The following is a 25,592-nucleotide window of genomic DNA, read 5'->3' on the forward strand; positions in this document are numbered from 1 at the left end:
TGCACTTTAAGTTTAAATAGGGGTATTCTATGAATTTTGAAACGCGCAGGGGTATTTGGTGCATTATTGCAAACCTCAGGGGCATTTCATGAAAAAACCGATTATAAAAAGTTGATATTTTGAAAATACACATTGAGACGAATTTAACAAGATCCCACATGACTATGTATTAAAAGACGGAGGAAATAGTATTTTAAAAACACTACTACCGAACACGTCCTATTTCTGGCCTAAAACGGACGAGAAAAGGAAACCGTAATTCAAAAGAAGGAAATTGAGGAAAACAGTTTCTACCCCACGAAACACAGCCTTCCCGCTTAAAAGCTACAACACTCCCCGCCGGCCACCTCAACTCAGTCTTTTGCAGGTCTTCCGTCCGGCGTTCCTCCTCGGCATTGAAATTCTTCCCTTCGCTGAGGTTTTCTCTCTCTTCAGTTCGTCAAATTTATAATCTAACTTATTTTGATGTTGTTCTATTTTGTAAATGTAACCCTAGTTTCCTCTGAAATTTAAGTGTTTCAATCGGAAAGGATACAATCTGTTGATTAATTTCGTTAAAAGTTTGTAAATTATGGGTGTTTCCTTTTTCCTTTTTCATAATTAATCGTATTAGGTGTTATGTAAATAATTTATCCCCCAGTATGGGTAATTCATCGAAATTGGAGAAAAAAATATTGGACAAATTGGGTATTTCCTAATATTTTGTGTTATTTTTGGTTATAAGCATAACTCAATTTAGTATTAGCATAAGTTTGATTTTTTGAAGCTTGAATGTGTCTTTATTTTCTTTTGGTTGAATTCTAACTTGAGAGTTTTACTGGAAAAGGAATGTTAATTGAAATGATTGATGAAAATTGTTGGGAAATCAGGCTTAGTTCATGTTAGTTTGATTGCCTTGCAAAAAATGAAGTTATTGCTACGCGTTGCTAGAATAACTAGTAAGTTCTTGGCTATTCTATGGATGTGATCCCAATCTTATACTCCGTAACGTGTAGACGTGTAGTAGTCTAATTACTTAATTAGGGATGTTTTGTATGGAAATTTTTTAGAGTTGGAAATGGATTTAGATAACCATTTACGCGCGTCATAAGTTGTTTGGTTTGGATTTAGGAGTGTGTGGTCATCTTTCTCTCTCCCTCTCCTTCTTTCTCCTCTCTTCCCTCTCTCCTTTGAGCTTTCTCCCAATTTCTATTGAATCTCACACGATTTCAACGTTTCTGTAAGTTTTGTACTTGTATTTTTTTCCCCCTAATTTCTGAATCTTGTTCTTTCAATTTTTGCAATAAAATCCTTGCGAGTTGCTGTTTAATTTCGAATTTAATCAACCTTAGTTTTTAGTTTGGCTGTTGTGCTTCAATTATGCTCCTTTTTCATCTATATTTTTCGGGTCTTTGGTATTATTGGAGTTTTCGTTGATTATTTTTCATGTATTGTTGAATGTTGAGTAAAATTTTACTGTATTGGGTTCTTCGAAATTTATGCCACATGTTCAATGAAATGCTCAAAAGAGATGAATAAATAGAAGAAGTTGTAGTTCATATTACTTATTAAATCTATAATTTATCTGGGTTTTTCTACTTCAGTAGCTTGGTTCTAGAAAATATTATCTCAACTTTCATCAGATGATTATTATTCCTGGGTTTTTTTTTAATTCGAGAGCAACTAGTAGGCTTTCATAATTAAATTGTGCCTTTTAAGGCACATGTATATTAAATCTATATTGTATGGATGGATTGATCTTCCGCCTAGTATCTTCATAGTGGGTCAACATAATAGGTTAGATGTACTGGCCAACTGCATTCATCTTGCTGGGAATCTAAAGATTAGGTATCAGGAAGGTTGTGAGGATCATGTGTTAACAGAGGGCGCAACATTTTTGAAGGAAAATAAACTTCGTAAGCTCTCATTAGAAAGGTCATCTGCAAATGCAGAGCCAGCCAAATGCTACTCGGCTTTTAACATTTTAGGCATGTTGCTGGTCTTGTTTTGGGTTTGGATGTGGCTGATTTGAGTTTAAGCCATGCTGGTTTGTTGCTTTCCCTTAGGCTGCTAAGATGCAGATTTTGTGGATGGTTCTGACCAGCAGCAACATCGTTTGTGACTGCAGTAGTCTGGTTAGTGTCGTGGCATTGGTTTCTACTAGGTTTTACGGTCAGCTGTTCTGTGGCAGATTAACAATATTGATGAATAGTTGGGCTTGGGGCTGCAGTTGTTCTATTCTGTTCTGTTATGAGCTGCCTGGTTGAAGTGAGAGGCTTAAGCTTTGCTTTTTTTTTCTTTGGTTATATCTTCATGAATAGTTGTATATCTGGTATTCAAGTGGTTTTTTTTTTTTTTTTTTTTGAGGAATAACTGGTGGTGTTTTATTTGTTGCTAATTTGTACCAAACAAGAGATTTTGTTCCTTATTACTTACCAAACATCAAGTAAGGGAATCGTACATAAGTAATACCTAACAACCAGTAATTGTAATAGTTAACATTACCCTTTCTCCTTATTTCTTTCATTCCACTCCCTTTCCAACATTCATGCCAAACCTGCACTTAATATGAAAACATCAATTATTTCATAGATAGATAAAGTAGTTTTGATTCATATGGTTATCTTGATCGTATTTTCTAATGAAATCAATAGTCTATGTTGTACAACTCTTCGGCTGACATTCATTTTTAGGAGTTGATAGACCAGCCCCCCTATCGAGTCCCTGTTAGATAGATGCATATAATTTCTGCCCATTCAAATTTATCTAGTTTCTTATTTCCTGGAATTTTGAAAGATATCCGCTCTTCCTGTAAATTTTGTTCATGATATCTGTTCACTTTTAAATATAACAATATGAAGTGACTTTCGAGTTTTCTGAAATGTACCTAGGAGTTTAACAGTGTTGCTTGTGATTTGAGGGCTCAGTTATGGAGTTGATTTTATGCTGCTTACTTTTTGTTAGATTTCTGTTTTCTGGTCCCTTCTTTATGAAGGCATAGGAAGGGTTTACTTTGACTGTTGCTGTACCATTAGTGTGCTACGCAAAAATGAGTGAAAGTGTGAAACAATCTAAGCCATTGAAGATGCTGTGATTTGAGGGTTTGTGTGTTAATATGATCATGTTACATTTAAGTCAACAATTTATATGAAACAGTATGCCACTCATACTTGCTTAAAATCACTTGAATTTCAGTAATTCTCTCTCTATTTCTTTAACCACTTCACCCTGTCAATTCAAAATCAATTGCTTTATATGCTATTTGTCATATAGACCATATTTTATTTGGGAAAGTTGGAGAACCTAATGTGTTGGATACATGAACTTATTGGTATTCCTTGCTACTGTAGTTTGAAAGGGCTTGGTTTCTGGTTGCTATCAGTTTTCCAGAATGGAGATAGATGCTGATGAAAAAGACAAAGGTCTTGTTCTGCTGAAGCAAGGCGCCGAAGCTGTGAGTTATTTTTATTCTCCATTATTCTTCTGGAATAATTTCTTGTGAGTTGTGAGAGAGATGGCAGCAACCCTCCCATTCAGGAAAACATAATTATCGTTTAGAATCTTAGTTTTCTCCTCCCCTCTCCTTCATCACCTTTTTCTCCCTTCATTTTTTGAACCTTATGTATAATACTGTGACTTTCTTTGATTATCAATGGGAGTTTCCACAGAGTACTGGCAACTTAGAAGTGTATATCAGTTTCTATTCTATCACCTTATTTTTTCTTATTTCATTCATATGCAGAGAGTTTTCAAGTCAACCTTTGTTGGAAGGAAGTGTATTGTAAAAGAAAGATTTTCAAAGAAGTATAGGCATCCAACACTGGACTCAAAGCTTACACTTAAGCGCTTGAACGCAGTAAGTTGTTCAAGGGGTAGTATTTTGGTCTCTGACTTTCCTCTTTGTCAAAATAGTCGACGAGCTAGAATTCTAACCATTAGAAGATTTAATGTTTTAATTTTTAACAGGAAGCTAGGTGCATGACAAAAGCTAGAAAACTAGGAGTTACAACCCCGGTTCTATTCTCAGTGGACCCTGTATTGCATACTCTAATATTTGAGTTTGTTGAGGGCCCTATGGTTAAGGACCTATTTCTCGAGTTTGGTTCAAGTGGAATTGTTGAAGAACGCTTACAGGATATCGCAACACAAATAGGGGACTCTATTGCAAAACTGCATGATGGTGGCCTTATTCATGGAGACTTGACAACCTCAAACATGCTAATTCGTAAGGATACCAATCAACTGGTGAGATTTTCAACACTGATATTTACTACTGTAGTTGTGAAGGAAATGGACAATTATTAGATGGGGTGGGAAAGCTCCCTTAATGTTGAGTACTTGTGTGATGTTTTTTAGGTGCTAATTGACTTTGGTTTGAGCTTCACATCTACTTTACCAGAAGATAAAGCAGTGGACTTGTACGTACTTGAAAGGGCATTGATATCTATGCACTCTTCTTGCGGAAATGTGGTAGGTTATATTGGATCCTCTTCGTGTCGTATGATCTTGTAGATAATTTTTAGTTTCTTTTTCACTAAGGCTCCATTTGGTTTGGTGTAAAATGATTTTTCATGGAAAACATTGTTCAAGAGAAAATACAATTCCAAACTAGTTTTCTTTTGTTTGGTTCTTTAAAAGAAAATGGGAGAAGATGGTGAAGGGAGAGGGAGGTAAGGAGGAAAGGTAGAAAATTGTTTTTCATCCCTTGCCAAACCAAACAACGTAAAATGATTGAAAAGGAGAAAGTCGTTTTCCATGAAAACGTTTTACACCCTATCAAACGTAGCCTAAACCTTCTTCATCATTTTTTCATGGCAATATGTAAACGGTAACTGTTGGTTTACTCATTTTCTCAACAATATACAATTATTTTTCATTTGGGGAAGAGGGGTGGTAGCCTAGCATCATCAGAATGTTACTCAAAGCAACGAAAATGAATTGTACTGTTTATATAGCTCTTCTATTGTGTTTAAGGACAAACATTTGTGTTTAGATGGAAAAGGCGCTTGCTGCATACAGGAAATCCTCGAAGCAGTGGTGTTCTACGACAAACAAGTTAGCTCAAGGTATTGCAATCTGCTTTATCCTCCCTCTCATCTTGATTTGGTCTTGTACTTAACTGTGTATCCTTGTTTTTGCAGTTAGACAGAGAGGTAGAAAGCGCAGCATGGTTGGGTAAGCTGCAGAAGAATCTTCATAGAATAGTTTCATGTATTATTTATTTATTCATAGATTGTGCATTTTTATTAGTTGTATCAAGCTTACTTGTTAACATAAGCTTGTTCAGTATTTGTACTCAATCCTCGATACGGAGTATATTTCAATGTTGCAGTCTGGTAGGAATAGTCATAGTTTGCAAGATCCTTCTGTATCATATTAGTGCAGAACCACTGAAGTTTTTTTTTTTGGAGAAATCCATTTTGTCAAAGAAAACTCAACTATATGATTGCATTATAATGGAGGAGTTTGTACTCTGTCAGTCTCTAATTACTCCTATAATTTACAAATATAAATAATGCTTATTTTTATTGAGTACTTTATCCTAGATGATAATATCGTATGGGGTAGATTTGTGCGCATAAGGTGTACAATAAATTTATTGTATACCAAGATAATTTTTACATAGTTTTTTGTAACTTTTACTATGTTTTGATTAACTTTTATATTATAACAAAAAATGTTGATAGATACGCATTTTAAACGGTTAAATAACTAAATTTGTACATTACTAGTGATTTTGAAGAAATATTTTTTATTAAAATGAAAAAAAAATTAACTGAAAAATCTATAACTTTTACATATATAAAGGTAACTTTTAAGTATTTTAAGTTAACTTTAACTTCGGTGTACAATATTTATCGTACACCACTTGTAGATGAGAATTTGTGTACGGGGTATAAGACAGAAGTTTATATGACTTAGCAAACCTATCAAACGTAGGATATCTAGTTTGTAATATGAATACACACCACTAGGAAGTAAATTCGGCATGCTGTGATGTGTTTCAAAACACATCACAAGGGCATTTCTATAAATATACTCCGTATTGAATTTCAATGGTACATGTTTTAATCGTAACGGTACGTGGTTTTATCGTAATGGTACATGTGTTTTATCTAATGGTACTCTGTTTAACGAAATGGTACTTTCTTTTTAATGAATAGTACACAAAATGCCTCTAATCACAGCATGCCAATACAACAATATATTTTTCCCTTAATAATATTTATCAATTTTGCATAAAACACATGAAGTAATAGTTTAAAACTTCGATCAAGTTTTTTTTTAAAAAAATCCCATTTTCCCTATCGTTCTCGATCTCTTTCCCTAACCCCATAACCAGTTCATCATATAGCTTCTAACATATCAAACATTATTAAACCAAGGTAATTTATTATTTCTAATTTCTCTTTGATTTACTGCCAAACTAATATCGAATTTTTTTATCAATTTTGTTTGAGCTTTTTTTTTCCTGCTATAATGTACTTAAATCGAGATTTAAAATAACAATTGCGTTCATGTGTGTGAATTATTTATTATTTTCGTTAAATCATGGTCTTATGATGAAATTACTATCCACCGGTCTCTCGCTGGAGGATAATGTGTGAATTTGTTCAAGTTAATGTTATTTGACTGCGTAATTTGATCCAGATTGTAATTTTCTTTTACTTATTTTTAGAACTTTGGAGTTTTAGAAATTTGGAGTTTGTATGCAACCGCAATTATTTGTTACAACTAAAAAAATTCAAACTTTTTGCGATAAAAAATACACTGTTAATTGATCTTAATTTCAATCTTTTTCCTTACTGTTATACTGTTTCATTAATGCAGAATTAGTTATGAACTCAGGATCTGATATTAGTAGCATCCAATTCCATCTCTATCTCTATTATATAAAGGAACAGCTGAGGGCATTTTGGTAACTCAACTTTTCATATCCCAAGCGAAAAGACGAAAATACCCTCATTTGTTGTTTATCGGGGCTTGCTGAGCCTTCGTTTCTAGGGCGAGATTTCGTTTATCCCATCTCTCTCCTCTCACCTGCCTCTCTCCCCCTCTCACCTGCCTCTCTCCTTCCTCGCCGTCGTCCCTCTTTAATGGCGACTCTGAGGTCAATCGGAGGGAAATGCAGAGCCTTATTGGCGGAATCAACGACCGCTACTGGTGCTACAAAAAGATCGGAGCCTCCTTTCTCCGCTGCTTCTGGTAACAATAATAGAGGTATTTTGGTCTCTCCCACCCCCAGTGACTTGGAACTACATCAAGCTTCACCATCTTCAGGTATTTTGATTAGATCTTTGGTTAAACTTATTTTTAGGGTTTTAGGTCCTTTGCATTTGACGCATTTTCGTTAATTCTTCCTCTGATATGCACTTCAACATCACCAGGGAAGAGATGTACGTCATTTTCGGAAATTAGGTATCAATTAGCCAAATTCGTGAAAAATACCCAGAAGAACCCTCCTCAAGAATAAGATCGAGCTCTTTAGCACACCGATGATGTCCTCAAGGTACCTTCCTCTCTCCTAAGGTTTTTATTTTTGTTTTGATTTTTTTGTTGTTATTTTATGGAATTGATTGTTTATCACTCCTAAGTTTTTAATTTTGAATTTGATTTAAGGTTAATTTGTTTGATTTCAATGTAGATATGGTGGAACTTTCAATTTTTCCCAAAAAGTCGGAATTTTGAGGTTTCAAGTTCTTCTGGGTTTTTCTTTTGAAAATTATGAACTTGGGTGTTCTAAAATTTTGGGGATTTGGATTTTTTTAGGGTTGAATTTAAGTTCTTTTATTTGGAATGGAAGGGTACTTAATTAGTTTGTAATTTGCGCTTTCTGCATAATGAATGAAGGGTTACTGGGATAGGTGATTTTTTGCCATGATTTCTATGCTCCTGCTCTGTTTTCTGGTGCATCAGTGTGGGTTTGTTGATTTTTGTTTGTGTTCCCTTATTTTAGTCGAATTCCGATGGACTGAATCTCTTTATTTTTTTTATTTTTTTTTGTCGATATAAGTGAACCTTATTCTTCCTTACACGGGATAATTAAGTCGAGATTTCAATTGATAATTTGTTTTAAGTAAATTGGTAAATATTAGTGCATTGTGTTTTTGTAGTTACGACTTTGGACGAAGGTTTTTCTATTTGTTTGAAATCTTTGATGTAATTTGCAACGCCAAGATTTGATGCTAAATGAGATCATGTACCTAAAACTATTAGCTTTTGTTGCTATTTCTGGATTAATTCAAAATTTAAGAGTAACTGTTCTCATCGATTTTGCGGTTGAGGTTTCCGGATTGCGACGAGAAACCATTTTGACGAGTGAGTTGTTATTTTTGGTATAGAGGCATAGAGATCACCTACTTAGGTTTGTTTATAACATGGGTTTTGCTCTTCTGTTTTGATTAATTTTGGGAGTGTATGATTTTGCTTAATGCTTCACATATTTCTCTCCGACTCCATAACTATATTTTTGTCACAAGTATAATTGTGCTTATGATGCGGTGACTTGGGTGACAGATCCATTAATTTATTTATTTTTGTAAAAGAAATTGGTTCAAAAAAGTTTTCGCTTGACTAAAGCTTTCGCTTTGGCGGTCTGAGTTCTGTTGGTGATCCTCTTCGCTATTTCATTTGGTAAAGAAAACACAATCCCTTCCCTACCAGAAGTGCATTGCTTATTCTTCTTCCCACTATTTACATAACTACAGATGTGACACTGCAATTAATACTTTAGCGTTTATTAAAAGTATCTAATACAACATTGTGAGTCTTACCAGGTTTAACACTTTCAAAAGAATCTGGAACTGAAGCAAAGCCAGATCGGTGTAGCAGCCAGAAGAAGCTTATTCAAAGATACCGGCTCCATTTCCGCGATCCTCTTTATATAAGTCTTTTAAGCACGCAATGTGTGCGAAATTTTTAGAATGTAGGTATGCGGACAATAAGAAATTAATATTTATTATCGTAAAATGACTACCTATCTTTTATATTATTTTGAAAGCATCTTAACCAATTTCTTAATAAGAGAAAGGTTTAAAAGATCTCTGTAGCAATAAAATGCATATGTTGAAAACTTAAAAAACGAACCGATACATTAAGATTCGCCAAATGTATGATGCATAATTGTAAGAAAACTAATACTGTATTATATTTGTTAATTAGAGTCGTTCAATTACAATAAACAATAATACCCAATACTCTATAAAGAGAATGTATGGCATGGACATACAATAGAGGTCAAATAAAGCAAGAGAAGGAGATTTTTCTGGCAATTAAAAGTAAACTTGTTACCAAAAACATACAAAAGGTGGAGTAAAAACAGCAGTGACATCACCAGAAAAATAGAAGAGCAATACACATCAAACATAATCTCCTGTTTAGTTTTTAAAATATGCAGCCATGCTTTTACTCCATTGGATGCTAGTTTCTAATCTTACAATCATTTTACGTCAAGCTTGCTTACGTCAGAGACGGTCGAATAAGACCACATCCTCAGACTGGTCTGTCTGGCTTCCACAACTTTTCTCTAGATCTTTGACATCAGTATCGCTCTGGAGAACAAAGAACTGATGTAAGAAAAAATCGAATGAAGGATCAACAATACCAATTTCCTGAACAAAGGACTTGGCTTCCCTATTTTATGCCCAGCAGGAACAATTTCCCAAGGCTTCTCGGCCATTCAATATACTCATCGCCAAGTGTGAAACGATTAAACAGGAAAATCTTGAACTAACTTCTCATTATCCTACACCACTTCAATTTGAAGTTGTTATCTAATGCATGATAATCAAGAATGCCAGATATGATTTCTTGTTGTCTTCACTCATGTCACAGACTCTATTCCAATCAAATGGCATTATGTTATTATGCAATGTGACATCCTTTAACATCATCACAGCAGAACTCACCGTATTTCCCAACACGCACTGAAACACTTGTGTTCTCAATTGAAATGGTCAGTAGAAAGGGAGATTGGTGGGAGGGGGTCGAAACTCGAAACGATTTTTCTCTCGAAAGGCGAGTTTTTTTGGTTACTGCCAGGAAACTCAAGACATAATAAAGTGGGTTTCCTAAGAAGGCATGCAACTAAAATACTCAAGACTCGCCCCCCATGATTAATAATAAGGTTTTAGCATTAATCTTATGCTTTCACATGAGCAACTCAGTTCACAAACACATAACATCAGATAAACACCCCAATTGGAAAAGGCAAACAAACCTATTGTAGATAAACAAAAGAAATGGCACTCATATGTGAGATCAGTTGCACAATGTACTATGACCATGCCTTCCATTTACCCAAACACCAAAGCATAAAAGATTGATAGGCTAAATAGTAACAGAACTTCATATTTTAAGTAGAAAGAAAAACATACATTACCCTAATCTCCCTGAAAAGTCACTTTCCTCTCCCTCTTCATGTCTGATCATTTCTCTTACCATAAACCTCTCCGAAAAGTCAGAAAATGTTAAAAAAAAAGCTCCATTAACAAATTACACAGATAAAGGAGAGCAATTACAGGCTAAGAAGAGACAGATTTATGCATAGAGATTTTCGGTTTCTATTTCGATTACCTCAGTTTTGATTTCAACAAATTAACCTCAACTCTGCTATCCACCATATCTACATTTAAATCAACGAATTAACTTCAAATCAAATTTAAAATTAAAAACTCTCGGAGATAAACAAACAATTCAATACATTAACAAAACCCAAAAAATGTAAGAAATTCAACAATTTATAACACAAAAAACTAAATAACCTATGATTATCATAAAACCAAACACAAAATTCCAAGAAAATAAAATAATTCAACACTAACAACACGCATTGTTAATATCGAACCACTAAGCATAAATCAGTTAAGCATGAGTTAATTAAAACTAATATATCAGTTAATTCAACGAAATTCAGAAGAAATAGTACCGAAGTTGACGACCGTATTTGATTTTAGGTTCTTCCATTGATGGTCAAAGTCAGTTAGCGTGAAGCAGCAAGACTCGCACACTCCTGAGTATTTCTGTGGCAATTGAAGCTCCTACGCACAGGAGAGTGGTGGTCTGCAATACCGTCGACCGAGCGAGCGGCGCGGCGCAACACACTGATGGGAGAGAGATTCGAAGGTTCGGGGTTATGGGTTTCTAAAACCTAATCAAAAGCAAAACCAAATTCGAAGACAAAATAGAAATTAAAATCCCTAATTCGAACAAACACAGAACCAAATTCGAACAAACAACAAAATTGATGCAACAAAAAAAATGATTGTATGAATTACCTGAGGAGGATGAGATCGAAGATGAAAGAGAATTTAAGATTTGAGATCGATATTTCAGTGAAGGGAGGAGATAGAAAATATGTGAGAGTGAAACAGTGAAGAAGAGTTCTTCACTGAGGAAGAGAGAACGAAAGAGTTGAGATCAGTGAAACGGAGGATCGAGGAAGAGAGAACCGAAGAGTTGAAAGGAGGAGAGAGGGAATGGCGAAGGGTTTGAGGGAAAAGGGTTAGAGGGGCAGAGGGTGTTTTAGACTTTTGATGGGGACACGAAAAGCGTATTTACCGTTAAGCCCTCGGCTGTTTCTTTATATAATAGAGATACCAGCTCAACTAAATGATAATGCCAGACTTCAATGTTATGGAGACTGTAAATGCAAACAAACCGAAGTTGAAGTAGTCTAGCTATCAAACCCTAGATTTCCCGCCTCCAGTCGTTGTCTTCGCATCTTCTCTATTTCCGCGATCCCCTTTTCCCTCAATTGTCTGGATCTGACTTCGTAGACTCCTTATACAAGTATGAATTTATGCATCTATTTTTGTTAATCTGATTTCAAAATTTTCATATAATACTTCAATTGATTGATTACAATTGATTTTGGATTGAATTGCATTAATCAGCAAGACATAAATTCAATCTCCATTTATTACCTTAAATTTGATTTGGAGTTAACCTTTCTGTCTATTTCGAAAAACCAGGGACATGAAATTGCGAAATACTTGATACTAGGGATGGCAACGGGTAGGATCTGGACCGGATCCTCTAGGATCCAGATCCAGACCCGTTTTTTAGGCAAGGATCCAGATCCTACCCGGATCCGCTGGGTAATTAAATTGAGAATCCAGATCCAGATCCGACGGATCCTACGGATCCGGGTCCAAAACGGATCCTAACTTATTTTTTCATCAAACGAAACTAATTTTCATTTTAACCTTAAAACATAGTTTAATAAAACTTCAATAACAAAGCTATTTTTCCATACAAGCATTTACTAAAATAAAATTTAACAAATCCAACATAAATAATACTAAAAGTTCAAAAACTTCAATAATACTACAAGTCTTAAGTCTTTACTTTTATATTTTTATATTTTTTTTTTATAAAAATGGGTAAACGGATCTAGATCCGGGTAATGACTTAGGACCCGACCCAGATCCGTTTTTAAAACCAAGGATCCATATCCTACCCGGATCCGTCGGGTCCAAAAATTGAGGATCCAGATCCGTTGAAAACGGATCTGGATCCACGGATCCGGGTCGGGTCCATTACCCACTGCCATCCCTACTTGATACCCAGTTGCAAATTTCTGATCTTTATAGATAATGATTAGTTGTTATATGTTAGTGGTTCCTTGATTACTTCCATGATTTTGGGTGAATTTGCTGGAGTTTTGTTTTTGGGTTTAAAGGAACAATTGGTAAAATGCTTTGATCTTTTGGGGTTTGTTGATAATTGGTTTTAATTACTACAGTGTATCTGTATTTGGTTTAAATTTGATTGATTTGGTCCAAAGTACATCTAATATTTGTAGTTTGCTTAATCTGGGTGATAGTCTAAGTAATTGGCAATGCTTGAGTATCTAGATCGTAATTGTATGTAAAGAGGAGTTAGTAATGGGATTTTGTGTATTGCAGACTTAAATTCCCTAATTGTGGTGGAGTTAGAGGGTCAGATCCAATAAAAAAAAAATGCTAATTAGGTGATGTTAAAAAAATGTGATGTTAAGAAAGAAAATGTTAAGGTTCTGTAAAAAAATGCATAAGAAAAAAAGTGGATAAGGGAAGATTTGAAGATGGTGATGTTAAAAAGGAAATGTTGTAGAGCCTATTGGCAGGAGTGGTTCTTTTCCAAACATGAGCTTCTTTCGCCCAATTATTTTCAATTGAGTTTGTTATTTTTAAGGTTCTTTGCTTTTGGTAGATGAAAATATTTTTATGTCTGTCTTAATTAAATTAGTATAGTATGAATGACTATTGTTAGTCTAATTTATTGACTTCAGTAGTTCAGTAATGTGTTTGGTTGGTATAGGAATAAGAAATTGTAATTTAACGTCACATAAAGTGTTGAATACTGCTGGATGGACTAATGAATTAGGTAACGTCGCATAATTTACGATCTGATTATTGATTTTGATATTTGGTTTGATTGGAATCTCTAGGCTTTCTTCAAGAAATTTTATTTATCTGTGCCATTAAATTTTGATGCTAATCTTATTTTCTTCTTCTCCATGTCTCATCAATAAAAACAGTGATTCAGTTTGTGTCATTGGTGTTGGCCATAGACAGGGAAAAGTAATCTCATTTTACTAATACTTCATTGGACAATTTAATGTGACTGAAGGACATAATATCAGTGTTAGCATAGTCAAGAAGGGGGAGTTTGGGTGATTTCCTGATCATTATGAAATATTTACGGTACAGAAGATGGAGTAACATCCTTCTGTATAAGAGTGCATGATCACCCAAATGATGAGAATTCCTGATTTCATTCCCATAGATGAAGAATAAGCTAATGTGAATTTGTGATAAACTGCAGGTATACAAATTATCACGGATATTGAGGACATGATTGTTTCACTGTCCGCCTTGCAGTAGGTCTGTTATGACCGTGCTACTGATACCATTAGTGAGCTTCTCAACTTAAAATCCGAATAACAGTTCAAGACTCAGCACGCTTATTAGTAAATGAGAAAGGACACAATTATTATCAAATGATTGTGGTCACTCACCTCAAAGTGGTCAATCCTGTACTTATGATGCATTTCCTGTGACCTCAGTCCTAACCCGTTCGAGTCTCGGGGCTTATTCTTGCACAGGTAACAGTTTAACAAACTGAACTTTTTTTTTTTTTTTTTGAGGGAAATCAAACTGAACTATTAGTATTACTGTTGTATGTTGTGGAAGTGTGGATGTTAATGCATTATTTGTTTCTGTTGGGATAACTTTTTTGCAAATGTATGCAAAGTTTGGTGAAGCGGACCCATCTCGGCTACTATTTGACCAGCTTCATCCAAATGATCTTATTGCTCGGACCGCAATGGTTTCTGCTTATGCACAAAGTGGGTACACGAGTGAGGCTCTCAATATATTTAAGCATATGCAATTAGCAAACAGAAACCTAATGATATCACTTTTCTCAGTTGCTATTTAAATAGGGATGATGTATAATTTTCTTTTGTCAGTTACTATTTAAATAAGCATGATGTATAATTTTTCTTTAAATGAACTTTGTGGCATATTATTTTTGGTCATTAGTTGTAATAGAACAATTTAAAGTTCTGATATTATCTCGCACGCATCGCGTGCATATAAGACTAGTTATCTACCAATAGAATTGTTGATTAAGATCTTCGTCTCCCTCCCTGCAAAAACCCTAATACGATTTACCTGTGTTTGTAAATCATGGAAACATTATAAAAGACGACCCTGAATTCGTGATTAGACATTACATGGCGAGAATTCGCACATCACCTATTTTGATGGAACATGGCGGTTATAGCAAATGGGGTTACGCCTTCAAATCGTTCACTTTAACTTCAAAGAGAAGTTTGAAATTGACAGCCAAGTTTGAAATTAGGGATAAAGTTAGGGATGTTACAGGTTCAATCACTCTTGCAAACTTTTTTCATGGCTTAATTTGCCTATATGTACCATCTTTAATCATTGTTAGAACAGATGAATGGAAAGGTGAGAAGCTTATTATTTTTAACCCAACGACTCGAGAGGCAGTGGGTGTGCCGCTAATAGGATCCTACCGTGTAGAACATCCTAAAAAATGTAGACATTGTGTATTTTGTGGTATTGGGTTTGATTCTACAACAAATGACTACAAAATCATTTTAGTTACGACGGATGTTTCCGTGAATTGGACGTGGCTAGATGTTTATGTTTATTCTGTACGCAATGGTCAGTGGCATAGACTGCACGACATAGGCCCTCTTGAGTCTCTTGAAAAATTAGTTCGCTCATCAATTCTAGCCTTTTCTAATGCCAAAGGTAGAATACTCAATTTCATTGCAAGATTATGCATCAAAGGAAGAAAGGAATGGTACTTATTGTCATTCGACGTGGTAGATGAGGTTTTTAGGGTCATCCCCATGCCAGAAAAACAACAACAACAAGAATACTATCATATCTCTTAGAATCAAATACTAGTAAATGGGAAGCTTGCCTTTGTAGTAGTGTTTACAAGAATGGGTTCCAACATTTAGACATATGGGCAATCCGTGGACTATGGACCATGGTGCACATAGAGCATGGTGCACCATGTGTACCAAAAGAACACATGTGCATAAACAAAAGAACATGATACTACGACAAAAGAACATGCAATAAAATGTTTTACATGTTTGTTATAAAAAATCACAATTTATTAAAAATATAAAAAAATATATGTCCATGTTCTTTTTACGTAACCAGATGTTCTTTTAATTATATACTAATGTTCTTAAGGTGCACCATACTCTATGTGCACCATGGTCCACCTTCTAAATTGCGTGACGATGTCGTACCCGTTTGGCTCAACAATAACGAGCTGTTACTCCAGTTGAGGGAGGACTATGGGAAAAAAAATTGGAAGCGGATGGAGATGTTTGTTTATGATATTGCCACTCAACAGATTATACCAACAGGTCTAAAGGATCTCTTTTTGTTCAAAGTTTATGGAGAGAGCTTCGTCTCCATCAAGGCTCTCATGTCGTCGTCGTCATCGTCATCATCATCATCATCATATAGTAATAATAATAACGATAATGAAAATAATAATAATAATAATGAAGCTGATGGTGTAAACAACAATGTTGACGAGCAAGATGATCAACTAAATAAAACATTTTTCCTTCGAGAAATTATTGGAAGGAGAGATGTTCGATGGTCTTTTAAGTTTAAGCTGGATATGTAACTAGAAAATGCCATTGTGAAAAGAGGTCACGGTCACAGCTAAATGTATATTTTTCTTAGTCCGCTTGATAGTGTTCTTAACGTACTGTGAGAATGTTTCGCGACCTTTTTAACTTTGTTTTTTCTTTCTTAAGTAAAAATTTAGTTTTCGAGTAAAATTTCTAGCTATAGAAGGCGTCAGTAAATGTTCAAAAAATTGTCTATATAACTACTCTAGAATTAAAAGCATGTCATTTGATGAAAGCCGTAAGAAATAGAACAAATTTGACACTTCTAATTTTCAATAAACATTTCGTCTTAAAGATATTGCAAAGTAGTAGTAGAGTAGCAGGTATAAGAGCAACATTAAGGGGGTCTTATCTTAAGACTTTTTTCATATGCCATGTCAGCTTTCCACTAATATTTAATTAATTAAATTTTATTAAGACTTCTTCAGACTCATCCAAATTTAGCTCTTCACCCCTCAAACTCATTTAAAACATCTCAAATAATATAACATATTTAATTTTTATTTTATTTAACTCACACATTGAGTCTTAAGTTGAGTCTTAGTTGTTCAAGACTCCATTTAAGACTTTGTTAAGACTATCTCACTTCAATGCAACAAATTGATATAGGTAATCTTAAGACTAGCTGAGTCATATGACATGTCAGCAATATTCAAATCTTAAGACTTAGCGTTGATGTTGCTCTAAGTTCTAGCTACTTTGTTCGGTACATGTGAGAATAACCGAATTTATTTTGTTCAATTTCTCTGAAATAATTATAAGTATTTTGTGCAAACAAGTGAAAAACCCTTGATCTTACTTTGTTCAATTTAGCAAAATTGCCTGGAAAACCAAAAAAAATCCAAAAAACTTACATTAAATTTAACTCTTCTAATTCAAATTAATCATCCATTGTTTTTTACTCCTAGTCTCCCACCATGTAAGTCTATGCCCTTTGTAGTTTTGAGAACCCCTGGGGAGTATTTGCAAATTGCAATGGTCATACACACTTATAGGCTTATCTAAAATAATAAGTCTTGTGCGCACCTGGTATATAATAAATTTATTGAATATTTTAAGGCATCCAACTCGGCAGAAATCCTTTTTTTTTTTTTTTTTTTTTTTTTTTCTTTTTCCAATTTAAAGTTGGGCTGCCAAGATAGGAGTTAAACATAGCTTATCAAGTTACCAAGAAACCTCAATTAAGAAAGCTTCTGGCTAATACCATGTCTGTAAGACCGTAATATATCTGTCATTCCGTGCTTCAACTAAAATCTGGACTGATGATGTTTGTATTCCCAAATCCTTGCTAAACATACATAAGAAACAACCGATAAATCTACATATATGAATTAAATGAGGCTTCAAGGCCTGATGTGATAAACTATAGACCTACAATTTTATAACCTAGAGGCCCTACTTTTACAACAACACTCAATGTGATTGTGGCTGAATCTGATAATTGCACATAAGTTTTCTCCACCTCGATCAAACAACACCAATAAGGCACAAATTGATAGTGAGACCGAGCCCAGATTAATAAACATTTCGTCTTAAAGATATTGCAAAGTAGTAGTAGAGTAGCAGGTATAAGAGCAACATCAAGGGGGTCTTATCTTAAGACTTTTTTCATATGCCATGTCAGCTTTCCACTAATATTTAATTAATTAAATTTTATTAAGACTTCTTCAGACTCATCCAAATTTAGCTCTTCACCCCTCAAACTCATTTAAAACATCTCAAATAATATAACATATTTAATTTTTATTTTATTTAACTCACACATTGAGTCTTAAGTTGAGTCTTAGTTTTTCAAGACTCCATTTAAGACTTTGTTAAGACTATCTCACTTCAATGCAACAAATTGATATAGGTAATCTTAAGACTAGCTGAGTCATATGACATGTCAGCAATATTCAAATCTTAAGACTTAGCGTTGATGTTGCTCTAAGTTCTAGCTACTTTGTTCGGTACATGTGAGAATAACCGAATTTATATCGTTCAATTTCTCTGAAATAATTATAAGTATTTTGTGCAAACAAGTGAAAAACCCTTGATCTTACTTTGTTCAATTTAGCAAAATTGCCTGGAAAACCAAAAAAATCCAAAAAACTTACATTAAATTTAACTCTTCTAATTCAAATTAATCATCCATTGATTTTTACTCCTAGTCTCCCACCATGTAAGTCTATGCCCTTTGTAGTTTTGAGAACCCCTGGGGAGTATTTGCAAATTGCAATGGTCATACACACTTATAGGCTTATCTAAAATAATAAGTCTTGTGCGCACCTGGTATATAATAAATTTATTGAACATTTTAAGGCATCCAACTCGACAGAAATCAATTTTTTTTTTCTTTTCTTTTTCCAATTTAAAGTTGGGCTGCCAAGATAGGAGTTAAACATAGCTTATCAAGTTACCAAGAAACCTCAATTAAGAAAGCTTCTGGCTAATACCATGTCTGTAAGACCGTAATATAGCTGTCATTCCGTGCTTTAGCTAAAATCTGGACTGATGATGTTTGTATTCCCAAATCCTTGCTAAACATACATAAGAAACAAACGATAAATCTACATATATGAATTAAATGAGGCTTCAAGGCCTGATCTGATAAACTATAGACCTACAATTTTATAACCTAGAGGCCCTACTTTTACAACACTCAATGTGATTGTGGCTGAACCTGATAATTGCACATAAGTTTTCTCCACCTCGATCAAACAACACCAATAAGGCACAAATTGATAGTGAGACCGAGCCCAGATTAAGCACATATCGCTGCTTGGTGGAACCATAGAGTCAAAAACTCCATGGACAGGGTTGGAGCCTTGGAGGCCACAAAATGGTTCAGGATTTCATCTGTCATATGTTTGCCATAAAATAAGATGTGTTTTTCATTGACGAAATGGTTTTTCATCCTCAAATGGCAAGTCAATGGACGTGGCATTAGCGTAGAATTCTTCCAAGTTGTAAAATTCTCTCTGAGGGGGAAGAAATATGTGGACTACAGCATCACCTGTATTAGACATGACCAATAATTAATTGGTGTCATCTGTATTTCACATGAATTCATAATTATTTCAAGATTAATTCCTTAAACTATTGACGAGCACACATTTATGAGTTGACAAAACTTCTTCAGTGTAATATCTAGAGTACTTGAGTACAAGGGATCGATCATATGATTCATATTCATACACTAACAGTATGTCTAAACAAAAGTTCATCCAAACTTAATGGCCATCAATTAAAACTTGTCAATCACACAGCCTTGCTGAGGTTCAGGATACTCAGACTGTATAAGTGTTATCATTCAGATTCTAGTCATATAAGTAATCCAAATGCCACACAGAAAGCCGGAAGCTTACATTTATGAGGGGTTACCTTTAAATTTGTGCTAAAATACCATAAATATCCTTTACATTTCAACCTCTCTGCCATGCCACAAGATAGTCTTTCCTTGGAATTCATAGTTAAGGGGAATGAGACGCTTAAAATTTTGTATAATGAATTTAGAAGGAAGGCAAGTATCTCTATTTTATCCTTTTTGGTCATCTTAGGAAGTGCATAATTTCCTAAGATATAGTTACTGAACTAGCTTTCCCTTAACTCTTGCTCAATACATCTACCACCTGATATTTGTGTTTTATATAGAGTTTTACCCCTGTCCCTTAGTACTTTTATACATCAAATGAGCTCTTAGGAGCCGTTTTTAGTACTAATCTGTGTTATTGAGTGTGTCTTGAGTTTCAGGATTACTTAGTAAGAAATCGGCCTTTTTAGGCTCGTTTCATGGTGATTTAGGCCACTACACGATCCCGATGGAGTTCGGGACGACTATCGTCGACTTTCGGGAGCCTTAGATGCTTATGGTTGAGCCCCGGAAGTTAGACTCGGTGATATGGGCGAAGGATGATGCTTTTTGCAAATCGCCCTTTGGGCGGAGGGCGGAATGAGAAGACCGGGCGAAGAAAAAGGATTCTGGAGTCTTCAACACGCGCCCGATCGGGCGGTCATTCTGAGCGTTGTTCTGGGCATTTCGCAACTGCCCGATCGGGCGGAATTTCGCCCGATCGACCTGCTTGTCGAGCAGAATGCCCGATCGGGCGAAACTCTGCCCGATCGAGCGACGCCAACCCCTGCAGTTTTTTCGCGTGCTTTGTTTCCGAATTTGGGCTATATTTTAGGCAAACTATAAATACTATCCCCTTTGATTTTTAGTGGACACCTTAATTTCTAGTATTGAACACTTAGTTTATTTTCCTTAGCTTAGTTATTCTCTAAATTTGTTCCAAACACTTAGTTTTTAATTGCAATCAAAATTCAAGCTTTCATATTTCATTGTTCTTCATTTAGGTATTGCTTCTTACTTTGATTTATTATTTTGCTTTAATCATGTTTTCAATAGTATTAATTGCCTTGTTTATTGTTAATATGAGTGAGTAGTCTATTTTCTAGGGTTTAGGGATCCATGAATTAATATGAAGGGATGATTGAATGTTGTTGATTATTAGTATTGTGGTTAATTCCTATTGATTGGTTTCATTTACTATGCAATTAGATTTGCGCAGGTTTAATTGTATTAGTCAAGCAATATCAAGTTAAGATTCGAGAGATGCAATTTGATGTTTATGCTTGTGTCAATAGGTAGAATTGAGATTAATACGTAGCGAGAGCCCGTTAATTCTAAGTCTATGATTAGTATCGATTCGAGAGAGCATGCTAGTCTAATTAACTGTTTTATTGATTGTTATTGATTGTTTATCATCCTGGATTGTTGTTCATTGGTGAACCTATGCCCTAGATCTTTTAATATCTGAATTCTTATTTGTTTAATTATTGTCGTAGTTTTAGTATCAAAACCAACCCAACTCTTGTTCGCAATAGTCTAGGCTTTATTCTTAGTAATAGAAAGAACGTTGTTTCCCTGTAGATTTGATCCTGACTTCCCTTGCTACCTAGCTAGTGATGTTAGGTTTATCTTTGATTAGGCGATACGACTTTAGCCTCGTCACCACCCCACTAGCATAAGAAATTCTTTTGAAAAGTAACACTTTTAGCATAAACTAAACTCTCAAATCAAAAATTAATGGTGGCATTTTGGACAAGAATAATATTAACATTGTATGTTTTTTTTCTGCAGGCTTGAAAGATATATTATTTTATAGGTTTCTTCAGTCAATCAATCAGTATACACTGCAATGTGTTCTGGGTACCAGAAATAATTTCTATTTCTCAACTATAAATATTTAGCTTAAGCAAGGAAGTTTCTGGGTTAATCTTTAAGTTGATCTTGGGACCTTGAGGATACATTATATGAGGTCTAATACTGGGAATCAAGTCGCGAATAGAAGGTGACGCTAATCAGCTGAAGGAGTAAAGAAAGTAACATGATCTTAAAAACTTCCAGAAAACATTGGTATTATGATGTCCATATATACAATAAAACAATGATGTAAGTTTGTGATATTCATCACTATTTCATAAGCCATGCCATCAACAGGTCAAGTCCAATTGGACTGGAAAACCTCCCAAAAAATCCCAGAGACATGATGGTTACTGCAAATGTAACTGAGTTGTATGAGAAAAGAAAAATACTTACCGAAATCGAGTAGTGTCCAAGAGTTGGGTTTTAAGTCACCATTTGGAATTTTCCCGAATTTCTCTTCGGCAAGATCTGCCATTTTTGTCCTGCAACAAAAAGGCAATATCAGGCATCATATTTTTACTAGAAATTGAATATTTAAATCTTGTTGAAACATAAAGAAAATTTTGAACCTCAATGAAATACAAATAATAAATTTTTTGCAGCATAGAGTCATGTGCATACCTAATTGCGTCAATTTGAGGACGAGAAAATGCCGTTGCAATTATGAAAAACCGAGTCCAGTATACAAGAGGTTTTACGAATAACACTTTAATATCCCCAGCCTTTACCTCATTTGCAACCTTGGCCATCGCCACAGCAACTGCACTGATTAACAAGCTGTCAATGTAAATTTGCAATGATTTCATGACAGCTAATATGATGCAATGATGGTAAAAGAATAACTTGCCAAGAAACCATCAACACGTATTCAAAGGATAATTAAGACTATAACTTAAAGGTGATTGTAACTATCTGATGAATGATATTGCAGCTAGCCAGCTAGTAATCCAGAAAAACCAGAAAACACAGAACACGTCATAAACATGCAAAATAAGATCCAATTTCATCATACAGAATTAGAGGTCATATAACGAACTAATCATATTTGACAAAGATTGAAGGTTCATTATGTACACACGGAGAGATGACCAGAAATTCAAAATTACAAAGAATAAGGGAAACACTGTCACATTTTATATCTCACAAGGACTGCAAAAGAAGGCCAGTGAACATGAACAATAGGAAAGCTAGAAAAATGGTCTTCTCCGAGAAAGGTATATGAGCAGACGCTCTCAATTCTTCTTAATGTTATACAAACAATATTACCCATATGATAGCCAATAGAGCTGTCACCCACATAACTTTTTGACCCTTTAATGTATGTTTGATGCATTAACTATTGTACAACAACGACAACAGTTTATAAATTTTTGAGTTTATCTATTACCCTCTCCAACCAAAAACTGATAAATAGAAACATACACTTGGACAAATATTGATGGAATCATGCCTAGATGTTGAATTTAGATGCACAAAAACAACTTTGACAAGGTTGAAAGTCATGAAGAAATTTAAAAATATAAAGGTTGTTTCAGCTGTTGCAATTCACAAAAAAAGTGTGCAATATCTTTTAAATAAGGTAGTTCAATGCAAACTTTTAGTTTGAAAGACTAGCACGATAAGCTGCTGGTATAGAAAGACCAAATACAGTCAAGACACAGATTTGTATTGCATTCTGGAGAGCATAATTTGAGACTTTTAAGCAAAAGGTCAAATCCTTAATTAAGATTTACAAATTTTAAAATCCATTGTTGCGTTCATCCACCTCCAGGAGGTCAGGTATTGGTGAGTGATTTGTTAATATTTTCAGGATTATGGAAAACCATAAGACCTCAATCTCTTTTTTCCCTCAAGGCATCACAAAGGCAATTGAAGTAACACTATCAAGGAGACCTAAATATAGCTAATCTTATTCGTGAAAGAGAAGTCATCCTAGACTATTAGACAAACATGGATTGTACTTACATGCTAAACTCTCAGCATCATCGTCAATTTCAGCACCATAGGGCTTTTGATCATTTCTACTAAAGACCACTTGTCCATGCTTTTCGAAGAGATCATCAAACATATCATCAGTGTCTTCGTTTACATTCTGCAAAAATATATCCCATTCACCATGCTCAAAAACAACTCTCATTAATGGGTAAAGTCAGCAGCTTTTTAAGCACAAGTTCCAACACAAAACAAGAAAACAAGAGAAACAGTGAAATTAGAGCTACCTAATTTCCAGATTTCGACATTGTCTATTAGACAGTAGAAATTCAAAGTAGGGAAGCCTGTAGGTAATAAAATCTGAACCCGCACACATTGACAGTTGGACACATATGACACGGGATTTTATAACTGCCTGTCTATGACAAATTACAAGTCTTTAGGCCTAATATGGAGTAAAACAAGGCTTTCAGTTGAAATGAAGTGTCCAAGTAACATAACATTCAAGTCTAACATCAAGCGGACATCTTAATGATGAGGCAATCATATCGCAAGCAAAGCCATCAAAATTACGCTGTGATGTAACAACTGAGAAGCAAGAGCCGAGATAGGCTCCTCTCCAGTACACTTTAGTATGTGAAAGGAAGGAGAATAGACAGAGAAGATGGGCCAACTCTCTTCCTCCTCCCTTTCACAGTCTACCAGAGCACTAAAGCCTCCAATTATTCAATTCTCAAAATAGTGTAATCCACGAAGCAAAAACTCCTCTTATATCATTCACTAAACAACTAGAACTACAGATACCACAACATTTTAGATTGTACAAAGACTACAAACAGCTAAAAATAAGGGTTTGAAAATCACTGAACACACATAAACTTCCCAAAAACAGGAAAACAAATTATGATATATATAGCATGTCAAATTATTCACTACAATCAAACCCTTTTCTTCAGTTTTCAACCCCAGAGAAACCCTTTTGTTAATTTCACTTTCTTCATATTCTAAACGAGAAATATGCATTACCCATATGATAAAATCTGAGAATAAGACAATTCCATATAACAAATAAGGCTTAGAAGCTAGAAAAGCAGAGTTAGATAGAGAGAGAGGTGCTTACTGAGCCAACTGCTCTGCAAGAAACCATGGAAGATAGCTCCCTGAAAGATGAATAAACCGGAAGCTTATCGGAATGCTTAATTCCCCGAAAACCCAATTGGGAAGAAGGGCAAGAAATTAGGGTACCGCCATTGATTCCGGTAAAGGGGAGAAAGACATTGATAAGGTTGTGCGCCATGAGTGCCAATCCCATTTTGCTTCAAAGTTCCCAACTGCCAATTTGCTCACCAAGATGTATATTTTATTAACATTATCCGGAACTTGTGATTTTTTTAGCAACGGAAAATGAACTGCTCTCGTTTTCGGATGTTTGGAGTAACTTTTTTTTTTTTTTGGCAAATTTGCCAAAAAGGAATTTTTATAACCCAATTTTTAAAGGATCCTATATAATTATTTTTTTTTTTTTTGTAAAAACACACTAATTTTTTTTTTTAAAAACACACATTAATGTAAATTTCTTTTGCGAAAGACAACCAAATGGAAGTTTGCAGCATTGAATGAGCTTTTCCGGGCATTAACTTGCACGTGTGGCTTTATTTTGCTAACTACACCCAATTTTCCTCCAAAATTCTAAGCTTTAAAACCTAAAGTTGAAAAAAAAAATCGGAAAAAATCAAGTTTAAAATTCAAGACTCGAGAAATAAGTGTCTTTAGCCAAACTTAAGCCACACGTGCTGCTCACGTGCAAGTCAATGGCCGGAAAAACTCAGCCAATGCCGAAAACTTCCCTTAGGTTGTCTTTCGCCAAAAAAATTTCATTAAGGTGTGATTTGACAAAAAAAATTATATAAGGTCCTTTCTCGCAAATTTTGAGTTATAAAAGGTCCTTTTTTACAAATTTACCTACTTTTTTTTACAAAAAACTAAAATAATTCATTGAAAAAGTGTCCTACGAAATTTATAAAAGAGATATGAATCTATCAAGGCAAATTATTATTGAGAGGGGTTTATAATCTAAACTGGTCTAATCTAATCTAATACATATGAAGTATTATATTATTATATTAAAATAGTAATATTTAGTGACCCGTTAGAGCTCCACGTAAAAAATCTAATTGTTTCGACCAATGAAAAATAATTTTTTTAATTTATTTTAGATTTAAAAAATGTGTGTAACGTAGATATTTTAATTAATTAACTACTACTCCCTCCATTCCTTTTTGTTGTTCCCATTTCCTTTTTTGGCATTTCTTT

General features: G+C 34.6%; 3 protein-coding genes and 1 long non-coding RNA gene across 5 annotated transcripts; 3 read left to right on the forward strand and 1 right to left on the reverse strand.

The window, feature by feature from the left end:
- The first annotated feature begins 237 nt into the window (after positions 1–237).
- Positions 238–5,458, forward strand: LOC110793951 (uncharacterized). Of its 2 annotated transcripts, none has more exons than XM_056837595.1 (7): positions 238–418; positions 3,330–3,433; positions 3,722–3,835; positions 3,946–4,224; positions 4,336–4,449; positions 4,954–5,045; positions 5,121–5,458. In XM_056837595.1, the coding sequence occupies exons 2-7, from the start codon at positions 3,371–3,373 to the stop codon at positions 5,122–5,124; spliced, it is 666 nt and encodes a 221-aa protein (XP_056693573.1). In that variant the 5' UTR covers positions 238–418; positions 3,330–3,370; the 3' UTR covers positions 5,125–5,458. The 2 variants fall into 2 exon arrangements, with proteins under 2 accessions (XP_056693573.1, XP_021854578.2); XM_021998886.2 differs by having other exon boundaries at positions 240–418; positions 4,973–5,045.
- Positions 5,459–6,210: 752 nt separating this feature from the next.
- Positions 6,211–9,020, forward strand: LOC110793945 (uncharacterized). Its single transcript, XR_002534840.2, has 4 exons — positions 6,211–6,365; positions 6,811–7,260; positions 7,368–7,489; positions 8,757–9,020. It is a non-coding gene; the product is annotated as an uncharacterized lncRNA (long non-coding RNA).
- Positions 9,021–14,701: 5,681 nt separating this feature from the next.
- LOC130465558 (F-box protein At1g52495-like) lies at positions 14,702–15,394 on the forward strand. The gene has a single exon (XM_056834367.1). It carries the CDS (start codon positions 14,702–14,704, stop codon positions 15,392–15,394), a length of 693 nt encoding a protein of 230 aa, XP_056690345.1.
- Positions 15,395–18,598: 3,204 nt separating this feature from the next.
- Positions 18,599–24,697, reverse strand: LOC110793950 (protein Iojap, chloroplastic). The gene is made up of 5 exons (XM_021998885.2): positions 24,400–24,697; positions 23,313–23,439; positions 21,969–22,107; positions 21,741–21,829; positions 18,599–19,154 (listed from the first exon to the last, which is right to left on the reverse strand). The coding sequence occupies exons 1-5, from the start codon at positions 24,589–24,591 to the stop codon at positions 19,033–19,035; spliced, it is 669 nt and encodes a 222-aa protein (XP_021854577.1). The 5' UTR covers positions 24,592–24,697; the 3' UTR covers positions 18,599–19,032.
- Positions 24,698–25,592: the final 895 nt, after the last annotated feature.

Source organism: Spinacia oleracea, chromosome 1 (genome assembly GCF_020520425.1).
Source record: "Spinacia oleracea cultivar Varoflay chromosome 1, BTI_SOV_V1, whole genome shotgun sequence".
NCBI lineage: Eukaryota > Viridiplantae > Streptophyta > Magnoliopsida > Caryophyllales > Amaranthaceae > Spinacia > Spinacia oleracea.